This window comes from Podarcis bocagei (genome assembly GCF_964188305.1).
Source record: "Podarcis bocagei genome assembly, chromosome: 16".
NCBI lineage: Eukaryota > Metazoa > Chordata > Lepidosauria > Squamata > Lacertidae > Podarcis > Podarcis bocagei.
Genome location: NC_138142.1, coordinates 27,835,030 through 27,850,029, shown reverse-complemented (window position 1 = coordinate 27,850,029; position 15,000 = coordinate 27,835,030). Strand labels below are relative to the sequence as shown.

Here is a 15,000-nt window from a genome sequence, read left to right as displayed (position 1 = left end):
GTGCTCTGGCTCTCAAAAGTTCAGCAAGTGACACCTTACATGTGCAGAAGTGCTTCTTTCAGGGCTCTCCAGTTCAATCCTAACCCCAAAGAGATTCCGGCCATGAGGGGCAGGTACCCTGCACAATGCGCCTTGAATAGCTTGCTTGAGCCACCTGAAGCTATTTGGTATAAAGGTATCCTTTCAGTCACTGCTGGTGGCATTTGATCACCTGCTATTTAACCACAGTCAAACCTTCCACAGCCCCGAAGATGAAAAGGTGGCCTGTTGCTGCCAACTTAGCCTTTTAAAAAGTAACTTTTGTTCTTTTTGTTAGAGTTGCTGTCCCTGAGCTTCATTTCTTCCTTTTAAGCAAACTGCAACTGCAGGCTGACCTTGCTGTTCCAAGATAAAAGGGAAAGAAAAGGAACTCTCCCGTGAATCCATTCACATTTGAAAAAAATCTCACCCAACATTGTAACTCTTAACTGTTCTTTATATATTTTTTAAAAGTTCATTTCATGGTTTCGCAATAAACAGTAACTAATTTGTTTCTTAGCCATGAGTATTAAACTTGCAGGTAGCCAGAGTTAGCTTCCACCCCTTTTTTTGTTCTAATCAAGCTAATGCTTTCAAAAGTCTTGACCATTAATTGAATCTTCCTTAACCAGTCAAATGCCCCAGAGTGTGGTCTGGACTGCCTGTCTGAGGGAGTGTGTTACACGCTCATGATTCTCTCTCGTTACACATTAAAGATTCTTTAGCCCTTTCCAAGGCTATGGCTCCTTCCAGTCTCTCAGCAGCATTCATACATTAGACCTAATTCCTAAAATGTCTAGTTCTGGCTCTTCATGTCCCCCTTCAGTTCAAAGGCATTATTTTATTTAAAACGTTTCTTACGCAATAACACAACCATTTCAGAGCAGGTCACAACTATAATATTAATGTTCTCAACATCATTCTTTTCTGCAACAGGTGTGATGGATGTGGTCTGGTTCACACAAACAGCAAGGGGAAGATTGTACTAATCTGGGCTGTAGGTATGGGAATCACAAGACTGATCCACATAATTTTAAAACAGAACAAAACTCAGATTCTGTGCACTTAGAAAACTAACACAGCGGGGAGAGGAGTTGTAACCTAGCCATTTCCCTGCTGCAGTACAGAGATTAGATTTTGCATAGAGGAACATTCTGTTGTGTGAACTCCCCCTCCCTTGCAAAGTGGTACACTGGAGAAACTGTTTTAGCCACCTCCTCTGTTAATACAAATTAGACTTTTTTGGGCAAAGAAGCAGAGGGCATTATTCAAGGGTTGTGTTTATGTGTGAACAAGCTTTTAAGTCTGTACATGTGCACAGCCTATACAAAACGCCGCTAACACGTATTTGCTCTAAATACTTCCAGAGACCTGCAGACAAAGCTCCCTTACCACTAAACAATGTGTGGCCACACCTGGCTGAAAGCCCCACGTGAGGTATTCACCAGTCAAGCCAGCTTGTCATTTTATTGACAGAAGCTGTCCAGTCTGTCAGCATTCTACGGCTGTCATCTTCCCCTACCTCCCCAAGCAGTTAAAACATGGTGATTCCTTGACAACGCAGCCCCTTAAGCCAATGAGAGATGTAGAAAGGATCAGAGATAAGCAAGTGATGCTTGGGTAGATAAGTTTAAAAATGAAGGATTCACAATCCTCTCCTGCAATTTCAAGACCTAGATTTCCCAGCAAGCTCAATGTTGGGGGTTAGTAAAGATCTAAGAGACAATAAAGTTGTTTCATTAAAAATAAGATGGAAGGTAAGGAAAGACAAAAGCTGGAAAGTCTTAACAATTCTATGAATATTTAAAGATGTCCCCATGACTACTCCCAGCCAAGGTGGGTAGAACCTCAAGATTTATCCCAAGGAAAAGCCAGATAGGAACCCATGCAGGGGATTTCAACACACCAACGAGGACCCCAAATTGGTTTCAGAATTGGTTAGTTACCAGGGGCAACTGCATATTCCGGGGTCTGGAAGTGGGCAATGATGGCAGTGGGCACTCTGACTCCTAAAGATGAGAAAGAAAGAAAAAAACCATATATACAGGAGAGCAACCCCACACCAAATTCTCTAGCTATGGGATCATTATCATGAAACAAGCTGCAGCACAGGGGAAACTGGAAGCTGCTTTTACCATACTTATTAGCCACGTGTTGTGGCTGTATTTGAGCAGATTATACTGAGTCAAGCCATTTGTTCAATTAGCTCAATATTCTCTACACTGACTGGCAGCAGTGGCTTTCCAAGGCTTTAGACAAATGTGGTCTCTCCCATCCCTACCTGGAGATGCCAGCAGGGATCGGACCTGGGACCTTCTGCATGCCAAGCAGACCACTGAGCCATGATCCTTCCTCAATGATCTTATCCCTCTTGAATCCGTACACCCCTCCCCCCTGCCCCACATCACAGCCCACCCTTCCACCTCTGGTTTTCATTGCACAAAACTACACATACCCAATGTCCCTTTGGGTCTTCTACCAGCTTCACAACACCCCAAGTGTTCTGCCCCTACCCCAATATAATTTGTCTCCCCCCACCCTAATATCCTTTTTACGACACAGGTTTTCCCAACTCCTCACCTCCCCAATTCATCCTGAACCCACGTCTGATTCCCTCTGCTCTCTCTGTACCCCAAATACCTCCACCTCCCTATAGCTTCTCTCTCGCCAACATACCTCTCCCTCCACATCGCCACTGTACCCCATCTTCTGTTTTGCAGCCCCTCTTACCCACACTAATACCCCTCCCAGGCAAATTCTCTTCTCACCCCTTCACCCAGAACTCCAACCCCCCACCCCCTCATGATCTCCTGTAGGAGTCATTTCCCACCCCCTCCTTGACCCCATGTTCTTACTCCCCAAACCCTACCAAGGCTTCTCACTCTGCACATGTTCTTACTCACCCCCCAATATCAACCCCCCCACAGCTACTCACACCCCACCCTCTTTACACCCCTCACTAACCTAACCTATACCCCGTTGCCCCCCACTATTCCCTCCCCCTTTTACCCTGGGCTTTACTGCACAGCTGCTTTCCACACCCACCTCTCTTCTCCCCCCCCCAAACCTGCCAAAAAAATGTAGCCTCAGGTACCCCCTTCCAGCCCTCCCCTCCTTTTCTACCACCCCCACTTATTTCATGCAATAAAGCGCTCTCATATCCCTCCCCCACACACACACCTGGGGGGAGGATGTCCCTCTTTCTACCCCCAATTATCCCAGGTACCTTCCCCATCTCTATTGCAGCCCCCCGTTTTCTACCCCCCCCATTTGTTTATAGCTGGGGGGGTTCCCTTCTCCCCCCCACAAAAAACGCGCCCCAACTACAGCCCCCGTCATCTTTACCCATTTGCTTCATGCAGCAGAGGCTCCCTCATCTTATTTGGGGGCTCCCTCCTTATATCCCCCCCAAAAATGCACACCGGGTTTCTCCTCCTCCCCTATCTCCCTCCCCCCCATTTTTCTATACATTTGCTTTATGCAATAAAAGCTCTCTCTTATTTTTTGTTATAATTATCCTCCCCCTCCCCCCCACCCTTTCCTGGGGGGCGCCCTCCTTCCCTCCCCCCCCCGCCCCGCTTCCTCTTCCTACCTTCAGCTCGGCCGCCTCCGCCATCTTGAGGCATCGTAGCCGCCGCGGCCGAAAGCGGAGGGGGGCGGCCCAGGGAGCGGCGATAAACTCCGCCGCCGCCCGAAAGCCGCACGGAGTGCCAGAGGGGGCAGGAGGAGGGAAGACAATAGAGGGTTGGAGAGCTGGAGGAAGCCCCGCCCACGTCGAGCTCCGCGGAGGGGCGGGGGTAGATGAGAGGGGGCGGAGGAAGCGCCGTAGAGAACAGCGGGGAGGGCCTAAGGGAGCGGTGCTAAATTCCTCTGCCCGTAGTCAGGCGCACCGTGCTCGTTTCAGCCGCTCTTTTTTGGGGGAGCAAAACCAAATTGTTTAGTTTGGGGGGGTCCTCCCCTCAATAATAGTGATTTTACGCTTTCGGAGCTGTTTTTCCATCGCGTTGCCATATAATCCGGGTTTTCCCTGCCAAAATTTCCCTGACAAAATCTGTATACCGCTTGGTTGTAAGGGGGTGGGGGTGGGGAAGCTCAAAGTGGTTTACAGAAAGAATAAACAATTTAAAATTGCCAGTTGAAAACACCTTTAATCGACTATTTCAAACATTCAAAAACAATGAGGTTTGACGATCAAGTAAAAACCATGCCTAACCATGCTAATCTCTGATGCAGCGGCCCTGAGGCTGTCATTTGATTGCAGCCCCCCCAGCCCATAATAATAAATGCTGTGACACCTTAATTATTAGCAGATTTATTGTGGCAAAAGCCTGCTCTGTTTGATGCATGTAGTGGCAACCACAATTTGGCAGAGATACGTCGGGGACTGGGAGGGTAAAGATTAAAAATGCTAGGTAGCCAGCCTTGAGGGCAGGGGTCAGCACACTTTTTCAGCAGGAGGCCGGTCCACTGTCCCTCAGACCTTGTGGGGGGCCGGACTATATTTTGAAGGGGGGAAATGAACGAATTCCTATGCCCCACAAATAACCCAGAGATGCATTTTAAATAAAAGCACACATTCTACTCATGTAAAAACACACTGATTCCCGGACCGTCCGCAGGCCGGATTTAGAAGGCGATTGGGCCGGATCCGGCCCCCAGGCCTTAGTTTGCCTACCCATGGTCTAGGGTAGGAGCAGGAGAAACAATCAGTACAGAGTACCTGCAACCGAAATGTTATTATTGTTGTATTAGATTTATTTATATCCCACTTTTCCCCCAGTCTGGGATTCAAGGTGGCTTACAAAGATAAAATATAATGAGCTAAAAGTATAGAAAAGACCATCACTAAAATGTAATTAAACACTAATAGAATTAAAATAGTATTTTTTAAAAATCAATTAAATGTAGGCAGTTAACAATAAAAGCATCGCAGCACCAGCCCTTTCTTCAAAATACAGGTAGCCCTGATGCAGGAACCACCCTGGGCTCCTTTGTGAGAATGTCAATTAGATAAATATGTTTCTATGAAAATTATACAGGAAAGTTGTATCCATGAGGTTTTAAAACAAAGGGCATGTGAGCTGCAAGTCAGCCCATGGACTTCACACTCACTAACTGGAAGTTTCCTGCTTTTTTCAAGATCAAATGGGTACAAGTCACCTATTTGTACAAAATCAGGTCAGGAACAAGATGGGGAAAGGGTTTACACTTCCCCTGCTCCCCACTCATGCCATTTTCTTCATTAAACCCAACCACAAGCTTCTACAGAGGGAAACTCAGCTATAATAATAATAATAATAATAATAAATTTTATTTATATCCCGCCCTCCCCAGCCGAAGCCGGGCTCAGGGCGGCTAACAACAATAAAACAGTACAAAAGTACAACATAAACAACATTCTAAAATCATTCATTATAAAAATTAATTAATTCAAGCCACTGGCAACCATTGGGCCAGAGCTCTGCGAAGATTGCCGAGGGAGGGAGTCAGGCTGTGCCCTGGCCAAAGGCCTGGTGGAACAGCTCTGTCTTGCAGGCCCTGCGGAAAGATGTCAAGTCCCGCAAGGCCCTGGTCTCTTGTGACAGAGCGTTCCACCAGATCGGAGCCACAGCCGAAAAAGCCCTGGGTCTAGTTGAGGCCAGCCTAACCTCTCTGAGGCCTGGGACCTTCAAGATGTTTTTATTTGAAGACCGTAGGTTTCTCTGTGGGGCATACCAGGAGAGGCGGTCCCGTAGGTACGAGGGTCCTAGGCCATATAGGGCTTTAAAGGTTAAAACCAGCACCTTAAACCTGATCCTGTACTCCACCGGGAGCCAGTGCAGCTGGTATAGCACCGGGTGAATGTGATCCCGCAGCGAAGACCCCGTAAGGAGTCTCGCTGCAGCATTCTGCACCCGTTGGAGTTTCTGGGTCAGTCTCAAGGGCAGCCCCACGTAGAGCGAGTTACAATAATCCAGTCTGGAGGTGACCGTCGCATGGATCACAGTGGCTAGGTCAGGGCGAGAGAGGTAAGGAGCCAACTGCTTAGCTTGGCGGAGATGGAAAAATGCCGCCTTTGTTATAGCTGCAATCTGCGCCTCCATGGAAAGGGAGGTGTCGAAGATTACACCCAAACTCTTAACGGACGGTGCTGGCACTAATTGCGCCCCCGCAAGAGATGGGAGTTGCCCCCCCAATCCCATATCGCCCCGTCCCAGCCACAGGACCTCTGTTTTCGAAGGATTTAGCTTCAACCGGCTCCCACGTAACCATCCAGCCACAGCTTCCAAACATCTGGTCAGTGTGTCTGGGGCCGAGTCAGGATGGCCATCCATCAACAGATAGAGTTGGGTGTCATCGGCATACTGATGACAACCCAGCCCAAAACTCCGAACAAGCTGGGCGAGGGGGCGCATAAAGATGTTAAAAAGCATCGGGGAGAGAATTGCACCCTGAGGTACTCCACACACCAAGGAGTGGCGCGATGACAATTCCCCCCCAAGCGCCACCCTCTGTCCCCGACCAGAGAGAAACGAGCGCAGCCATTGAAGGACTGTGCCCTGGATCCCCACGTCGGCAAGGCGGTGGTCCAGAAGTTCGTGATCGACCATGTCGAAAGCTGCTGATAGATCTAGAAGAATCAGCAGCCCCGACCCGCCTCGATCCAGCTGTCTACGAAGGTCATCTGTTAGGGCGACCAGAGCCGTCTCGGTCCCATGACCAGCGCGGAAGCCGGACTGGAATGGATCCAGAGCCGATGTTTCATCCAGAAACCCACCAAGCTGTTCAGCAACCGCTCTCTCAATCACCTTACCCAGGAACGGAAGATTCGAAACCGGGCGGTAATTGGATAGATCTAAAGGATCTAATGATGTTTTCTTTAAGAGCGGGCGCACCACTGCCTCCTTCAGTTCCCCTGGGAATGTCCCCGTGCCAAGGGACAAATTGATGATATCCCCCAGGAGGGCCCGCACCTCGTCTGGACACGCTCTAATCAGCCAAGACGGGCACGGGTCGAGAGGACAGGTGGTGGGCTTTCCAGCTCGGAGGAGTCTGTCCACATCGGCTGGGGATATCTGGTCGAAGTGGTCCAATACTGGACCCGAGGACAGTCGAGGGGCCTCCAGTTCCTTTATTGTATCCAAATTGGCAGGGAGGTCATGGCGGAGCGACAAGACCTTCTCCGCAAAAAAGCTCGCAAATGCCTCACAGCCGTGTGTCAATTTGTTATTTAAATTTGGCTGTCCCTCAAGGGACGTTAAAGACCTGATTATACTAAATAATTGCGCTGGGCGAGAGCTAGCGGATGCAATGGAGGCCGAGAAGTATGACTTCTTAGCAGCCTTCACCGCCATCTCGTAGGTTTTCATAAAAGCCCTATAAGATGTTCTTGAGGCTCCGTCACGGGCACCCCGCCATACTCGCTCTAGCCGTCTGAGGTCCCGCTTCATTTTCCGGAGCTCCTCGGTAAACCAGGGAGCCCGGTTTCTGCGGGGTCGCAGAGGGCGCTTAGGTGCGATCTCATCGATGGCTGCCAGGAGCTGGGCATTCCAGCCCTCAACAAGCTCAGTCAATGAGTCGCCAGGGGGAGCAAGGTCCCGCAAGGCTTGGCGGAATCTCTCAGGGTCCATCAGCCTCTGCGGGCGAGCCCAAATTGGCTCGCCACCTAAGCAGGGTGGGGGTGGAAAGTCAATCCTGGCTTTCAGAGCGTAGTGATCAGACCATGGCACCTTAATCGAAGGAGACATGATCACATCTATACCGACGCCAAAGATCAAATCCAGCGTGTGGCCTGCTTGATGTGTGGGGCCCGAAACAAACTGGGAGAGCCCTAGTGTCGCCATGGAAGACACCAGGTCCAGAGCCTGTGAGGAGGGAGTGGCATCAGCATGGATGTTGAAGTCCCCCAATACCAATAGGTTAGGGAACTCCAAGGCCCAGCCGGCCACCGCCTCCAATAGGCCTGACAGGGTGGCTGCTGGTGCGCTAGGTGGCCGGTACACCAGCCAGACAGCCAAGCTCTCCTCGGAGCCCCACACTAGGCCAACACATTCGATGCCGGGGATCGATGGCGATGGTAGAGCCCTGAAAGGACAATCTTCCCGGATTAATAATGCCACCCCTCCCCCCCGGCCCACAGTCCGCGACTGGTGGAGGACAGAGAAACCCGGGGGCGCCATCTCTCGTAAGGTAACTGTTGCCCCTTCGCGCACCCAGGTCTCCGTCACACAAGCCAGGTCGACCCCCTGCGAGATAAAGAAATCTCGCAGGGTGGCGGTTTTATTGCCTATAGACCTGGCATTGCACAGCACCAGTGACGGAGGTGAGTAATCCTTGCTCACCCTACCCTCGTCCCTCGGGATGGGGCGCAGATTGGAAAGGGTACGAGCGTATCCATATCTCGATCCCCTTCGCCTGTAACATCTGCCCCCACCGCCATACCTCCCTCGCCCCTCCACGGTAGCAATCCCAGGCCTCATAGTGGCCTCCATTGATGGCAATTAATATTATTCTTTCGCAGCCTAGAACAATAAAACCTTAAAACAATAAAAACAAAAAACAAAAACAACCCAGAAAACAATAAAACAATACAAACAAAAACTGCAAAAATTACAAATTCATCAAAATCTAACAAATTCCCCAGCCCACCCAAACATCCATCCCACCCCCATATATAGAATCGAAAGGGAAAGGGAAATATTAAAAAACAAAAATAAAACAAAACATGTTAAAAAGAGCTCTGCACTCCTCCGGGTCCTCCTGGGCAGTAGCAGCATCAATGGCAACAACCATCCTTGTGAGGCCCCACCCTGGGCCAGATAGTAAGTGGCAGGAGCAGTCCTTGTGAGGCCTGTCAGGCCCTCCCTGGGCCAGGTGGTAAGTGGCAAGAAGGAGCAGGGCCCTCAGGCACTCACGCAGGAGAGTCTTCCTGGGCAGCAGAGCAGTCCTTGTGAGGCCCCAGGCCCCGCCCCAAGCCAGATGGTAAGTGGCAAGAGCAGGGCCCTCAGGCACTCACCACAGCAATTTCTTTTTTTATATATAAAGGATTTTTATTAATTTTAACATATAAATTATAATACAAACCACAAAATTTCACCACCTATACAATCTTTTTTTTTGGACTTCCATCAGCAACTCTGATAATCCACCATTTTAATCACTTCTTATGCATTTCTTAACTTCATATTGCCTTAAATTATCAGAACTAATCATCCTCCCCTATATCCATTTTTGCAATAGTTCCAATAATTCTCCTCACAAAACTTCTTGCAAACCTACAAACGTGGTCTGATCATCACAATTACTTTTCAAATAGTCTGCATAGCATTTTCAAACAACCAATCCATTAACGGATTAATTGGATGAAAAGCAGGCAATTGAAATCTTCTGGATGGCCGATGGCCTTCCAGCACAATCCAATATTTGTGTTTACTGAAAGCAGATCCATTTAAAGCGTATCCAAGGCATGTTTACAGCACTGTGGTCCATGAACGCTGATGATGTGACACGGAGCTCATGGCAGAGTCGCCATTTGAACCCAGGACTGTTTGGTTTGTTGCTCGCCGTGCTAGCCTGTATGATGTGTGCTGTGCGACATGGGAGAGGGCCTTCTCGGTGGCTGCCCCAGCTTTGGAACTCCCTCCCTAGAGAAGCCACAATAAGCTCCAAAGCACTGTCGACTGCACATTTATTCAAAATCCAGTTGAACCGATTCAGTTCAACGAATTCAACAAAACTGACGACCGTGATCCAGTGATACCAAAGCCCAGTACAGTGGTACCTCGGGTTAAGTACTTAATTCGTTCTGGAGCTCCTTTCTTAACCTGAAACTGTTCTTAACCTGAAGCACCACTTTAGCTAATGGGGCCTCCTGCTACTGCCGCACCGCCAGAGCACGATTTCTGTTCTCATCCTGAAGCAAAGTTCTTAACCCGAGGTACTATTTCAGGGTTAGCAGAGTCTGTAACCTGAAGCGCATGTAACCGGAGGTACCACTGTATTCATTTGCCTGCCTCCAGAGTCCCTTGCCTCTTAGCCCATACACCCCTGGTTAATCCCACTGCCCCCCACAGGGAAGTGCTACCACCCACTGATTTAGGGGGGGGGGTCAGGGCAGGAACTGGTGCTGATGGTACCTGCCAAGGTGCTAATGCCAGGCCCGACCTCAGACCACACACTATGGTTGCCAGTTTCTACGTGGAAGTGAGTTCCGTGTACGAAATCTTGGCAGAGTTTGTCCCTGTGACTTTCACTTACCAAGTTATTTTTTATAGAAGTGGTGTTTTCCCTGCCGGCTCAGGAGTCCCAGCTGTCTTCAGAGAAGTCCAGAAACGTTGTGGTCTTCTCTGCAGTTCCTGCAAAGGAGCGCTATGATCAAGGCTTTCTCGGTTGTGTGTGTGTGTGTTTTTTTCCCTTACTCTGCAGAAAAAGAAAGTATCAGACTCTCCCAAACAGTTCAAAACCACTCCTTCCCCGTCATCTGGGAGGTTTATCTTGGCAGTTGGAACCCGGAAACCCAAGTTAACAGACCCAGGCTGGTTAAAAAAAATTCATCACAGTTAAAAATAACTTATTTCTTTCTTTTTTCTGCCAATGCTGTGCTGCCCCCTGTAGCTCAGCACTCCACAGCGCCAAGCAGAACTGAACCATCCTACTCATTTATATGGCTCATATTTATCAGTGGTTTTCAAAGTGGTTCCCACCCCGGCTGAGGGTGGTGGGGTTACCCAGGAGGGGCGCTAAGAGGCAAGGGAGGTGGCAATGACTCTCAGACTTTCAAAATCAATGTCTGGATCAAGTTCATCAAGCAATGTGCATGATTTGCATTTTCTAATACTCGCTTATTGCCTTCGCAATTTATTATTTAATGTGAAGTGTTTAGGCACACAGCTGATACAAGCACAGAGTGAGTGTCTTAAGAATGTAGATCGGCAAGTGAGTTGCTCTGTAAAACAAGGGCTCTTGCCACTCGCAGCAGTTGCAAAGCCCTCTCCGCAATTTCCTTGTCAGCCACAGTTCCTGGCATGGCTTGGAAGGACCCCAGTTGTGTAATTTTGCTCTGAAACCCTTTGAGGAATTGTGGAAAGCATCTGAGAGGGCCTCACGCTCTCGAAACCCTCCTTTGGAAGTTAAAAAACAACAAAAGCCACTGGACAGCTCGTGTGATTAAAGGTAAGTAGCTGTCACAACATCCCACAAAGGTTTCGGATGAAGACTTTGGAGGAATGCAAGCTTGCCCCCAAACCACCCTGAGAACTTTTTTTTTTGGGGGGGGGGAGAAGAAAGAATATTCAATGCAGCACATTTTTTGAGTGCATAAATGCCCAGTTTGCGCATTCAGCAATAACAGGAAAAGCCGGACGGACAAAACCCACCTGAAGTGTGAGTGGAAGGGGAAACGTCGAGATGTTGGCTGAAAGTAATATTAGTTATTGTGATTATTCACCAACAGGACCCAGGGTGGGTCATAGCAATTTTAAATTCAAAATTCAGAACAGTTAAAACAGATTGCAGTTGCAGGAACAGGGTGGGCTCTGAAAACAAACATCTCCAACATCAAAGGTCACAGTAAAGAGGTGTCTCTTCAGCATTTGCTAAAAGCTGTATAGTGAAGTAGCCAGGTGCAACTCCATGGAGATGGACTTCCACAACTTTGGAGCCACCACAGAGAAGACAGCGTCCTGGGCCCCATATTTCTGAGGGTGGTGGAACAACCAAGAGGGCCCCCTCTGCCAGTCTCAGAGGGTCTGTAGGGAAGGAAGTGGTCTTTGGGGTATTTGGAGCTCAAGTCTTTTAGGGCTTTAAGCACCAATGTGAGCTTGAATTGGGTCCAGAAATGAACTGGGAACCAGTGAAGCTATTTTAAAAGTATGAGTTTCTTAATGGAACCCCATCCAATCATCTGGCCACTGCATTTTGGACCATTTCAAGTTTCCAAGTTGTTTTCAGGGCATAGCTGTTAACGTTTCCCTTTTTTAAAGGGAAATTCCCTTATTCCGAATAGGATTCCTCGCAAGAAAAGGGAAAAGTTTACAGCTATGCTTCAGGGGCAGCCCTACGCAGAGCATGTTGCAATAATCCTCTCTGGAAGTTTTCAGAGCATGAAGTACGCATGTACTTTCAATCAAGCTTTATCTTTACCATCATCTCATGAAGACACACCCAGCTTTTGCAAAGCAAGGTGCTCACTCACCTTATCTGCCCCGGGTAGTAAGTACATAAGGACCGAAGAAGAGGTTGCTGGATCAGGCCAATGTCCCAGCATCCTGTTCTCACAGTGCCCAACCAGTGAGATGCCTGTGGGGAACCTGCAAACAGGACCTGAGCAAAAGAGCTCTCTCCTCGCCTGTGGTCTCCAGCAACTGGTCTTGAGAAGCATTTACAGTGGTACCTCGGGTTACATACACTTCAGGTTACAGACTCCGTTAACCCAGAAATATTACCTCAGGTTAAGAACTTTGCTTGAGGATGAGAACAGAAATCGTGCTCCGGCAGCGCGGCAGCAGCAGGAGGCCCCATTAGCTAAAGTGGTGCTTCAGGTTAAGAACAGTTTCAGGTTAAGAACGGACCTCCAGAACGAAATAAGTACTTAACCCGAGGTACCACTGTACTGCTTCTGACTATGGAATCAGAGCTAGTAGCCATCAATAGCCCTCTCTTCTGTGAATCTCTTTAATCCTCTTTTAAAGTTGGTGGCCACCCCTGTTTCCTGTGGCAGGGAGTTCCATAGCTTAACTTTGTTCTGCATAGAGAAAAGCTGTGGTCTGTCCTGGATCTTCCAGCATAGTGGGCCATAAGCATCTCCTTTCACTACCCCTTCTCTCCAGTCTCTGGTGAAACGGCCACAGTCAGGGGAACAGCTTTGTGTTAGTTCCTCCCAAAGGCATTTTTAAAAAATGGACTATAATTACTCTGTGCGCCATTTCCAGCGTCCCTTTCAAGGAAACCAAGCAAACAAGGAAGTTGGCAAGGCTTTCCACCAACCGTGTCAGTTTCATCGGACAAATTCAGAACGGATAAAAGCAGAAGGCAGATCAATTCAGTACATGCATATCTAATAATTTCATTTGCGATTTGTTCTGTTGATGGGGGGGGATGGGGGGGGCGAGAGCAATGCCGGGGGTGGAATCCCCACTTCTGGGCAAATGGAAACTTTGCTCACATCTTTGGCAGACATTGTCTACACCCTGGAGGCAGCGAAGCTTCCAGTTGCTGAAAACCACAGAAGAGGAGAAGGCTCTTGTGGATTTCCCATTGGGGCATTTGGGTGGCTACTATGAGAACAGGAGGCTGGGCTAGATGGGCCAGTGGCCTGATCCAGCAACCTCTTCTTAAGCTCCTCCTTAAGGCAGAGCTGGCCTGCCCCTAAGGTGATATGGAGTGCCGGCCTCAGCTGGCAGAACTGCCCCTGCCCCACCGCCACTTGCATAGCTGTCAAGCGTCCCTTATTTGGCAGGACAGTCCCTTATCCCAGGGCCATGTCCCGCTGCTGTCCCTTATTGATGATGTCCCTTAAATAAGCTACTGAAGGTAATGGGGCCCTTTCTATGTCCAGCTGTGCTTTGTCAACAACAAACTGTTGCTGTTTTTTGTGTGTTGAATATATGCTATATGGTAATTAATGGACCTAATAGGTATCTAAAGCCATTTGCACGCAACAAAATATGTATTTTATCAAAGTAATTGTTGATCCCTTATTTTGGCTGCTGATCCCTTATTTTCGAGGGTGCTGGTCCCTTATTTTCAAATCTGTAAGTTGACAGCTATGCACTTCTGCCGCCAAGATGGGGTTCTGGTGTGCAGTTTTGCTGTTCATCTTCTTCATCCCAGGCAGAGGAGTCGCTTGGCAATGCTTTGAGGAGTGACCTGGCTGCTGTCGAGTTTGGTGAGAGCTGGGGCCTGGGGGCAACAGAAGTGGTGGTAATGCAATGGGTGGCAGAAGACCGTGGCAACCCCCATTTTGTCTCAGGTGGCAAAATGAGACGGGCCACCCCTGTCTTAAGGATTAGGGACTTTGAGCCAGGGAGGATGCAGCAATTCTGTATTCTGTACACAGCACCCACCAGGTTCCCATTCCTTAAAAAAAAAGTGCTTTATTATTTTTTTTGCCCTGTGAAATTCTGGGAAGGTCATCAGCTTGAAAACTGGGCTATTTCTCTCTGTTCCCTAACCGGGTTGGCAACCAACTCTCCCATTCGCTCCACCCTTTCTCTATGGAAACAGGTTTTTTGTCCCTGGCTTCCCATTGCATTGTGGGCCGATACAGAAGGTTGGCTGCTCTTGCTTAGTTAGCTTGGGAGGGGGAGGGGGACCCCTCGAAACACAGGGGGTCCATTGGGGGAACAGAAATGCAGAAAAAGGGGAGAGGTAGAAAGGAAAGTGTGGACCTGAAAGTGGTTCACTTTGCCAGACTCCCTTCTTAAAAACGGGCTATGCCATTTGAGGGAATTTGCAAAACGAGAGACCGTTTCCTGCGGCCCCCAGTCCCCCCTTAATTTTTGCCGTACCAGAATGAAGCACACGTAGAGAAACTCTGCTGGACGGTTGCCATATTTATCAGACAGCATGAAAAGGAATTTTGTGCCGGAATTAAACTACAACCAGCATGCATACTGTCACAGGGAGAACTTCACTGCCACAAGATGTGGTGCCTATCGCTGACAGTTTGCCACAATAGTTATAAGGACCCTCCATGGCCAGGAACAGTGTACCTTTCAATGTACCACTGTTGCTGCTAGGGAGCCACAGTGTGCGGCGAGGCTGTTGTCTTCATGTCCTGCTTGTGGACATCTGATTGGCTCCTGCTGAAGCATCTGATTGGGCCCTCTTGGAAAGTGGATGCTGTGCTGGATGAGCACCGACCTTGGTCTGACCAGCAGCCAGGCTTTTGGGGCTCATTCACATTTTCACTTGAACCATATTTTGATGGTGTCATATCCTGAGTCATTCTCCCAGGTACGAAAACATTTTTTCGTTCCTCTGCGATTGCACCTTGCGAAAATT

The 15,000-nt window shown here is 48.7% G+C and overlaps 1 protein-coding gene across 4 annotated transcripts in view; it reads right to left on the bottom strand.

The window, feature by feature from the left end:
- PIAS3 (protein inhibitor of activated STAT 3) overlaps positions 1-10,424 on the bottom strand; it is a 34,778-nt gene extending 24,354 nt beyond the window's left edge. The window contains exons 1-2 of one of the 4 annotated variants that reach the window (XM_081175447.1): positions 3,611-3,754; positions 1,965-2,027 (exon numbers count right to left, since the gene is read on the bottom strand). In XM_081175447.1, the coding sequence (XP_081031573.1) occupies positions 1,965-2,027; positions 3,611-3,634 (87 nt within the window). In that variant the 5' untranslated portion in view covers positions 3,635-3,754. Of the gene's footprint in view, positions 1-1,964; positions 2,028-3,610; positions 3,755-10,254 lie in introns of those variants that run through there. The other 3 variants (XM_081175449.1, XM_081175450.1, XM_081175448.1) reach the window with 3 other exon arrangements.
- Positions 10,425-15,000: the final 4,576 nt, after the last annotated feature.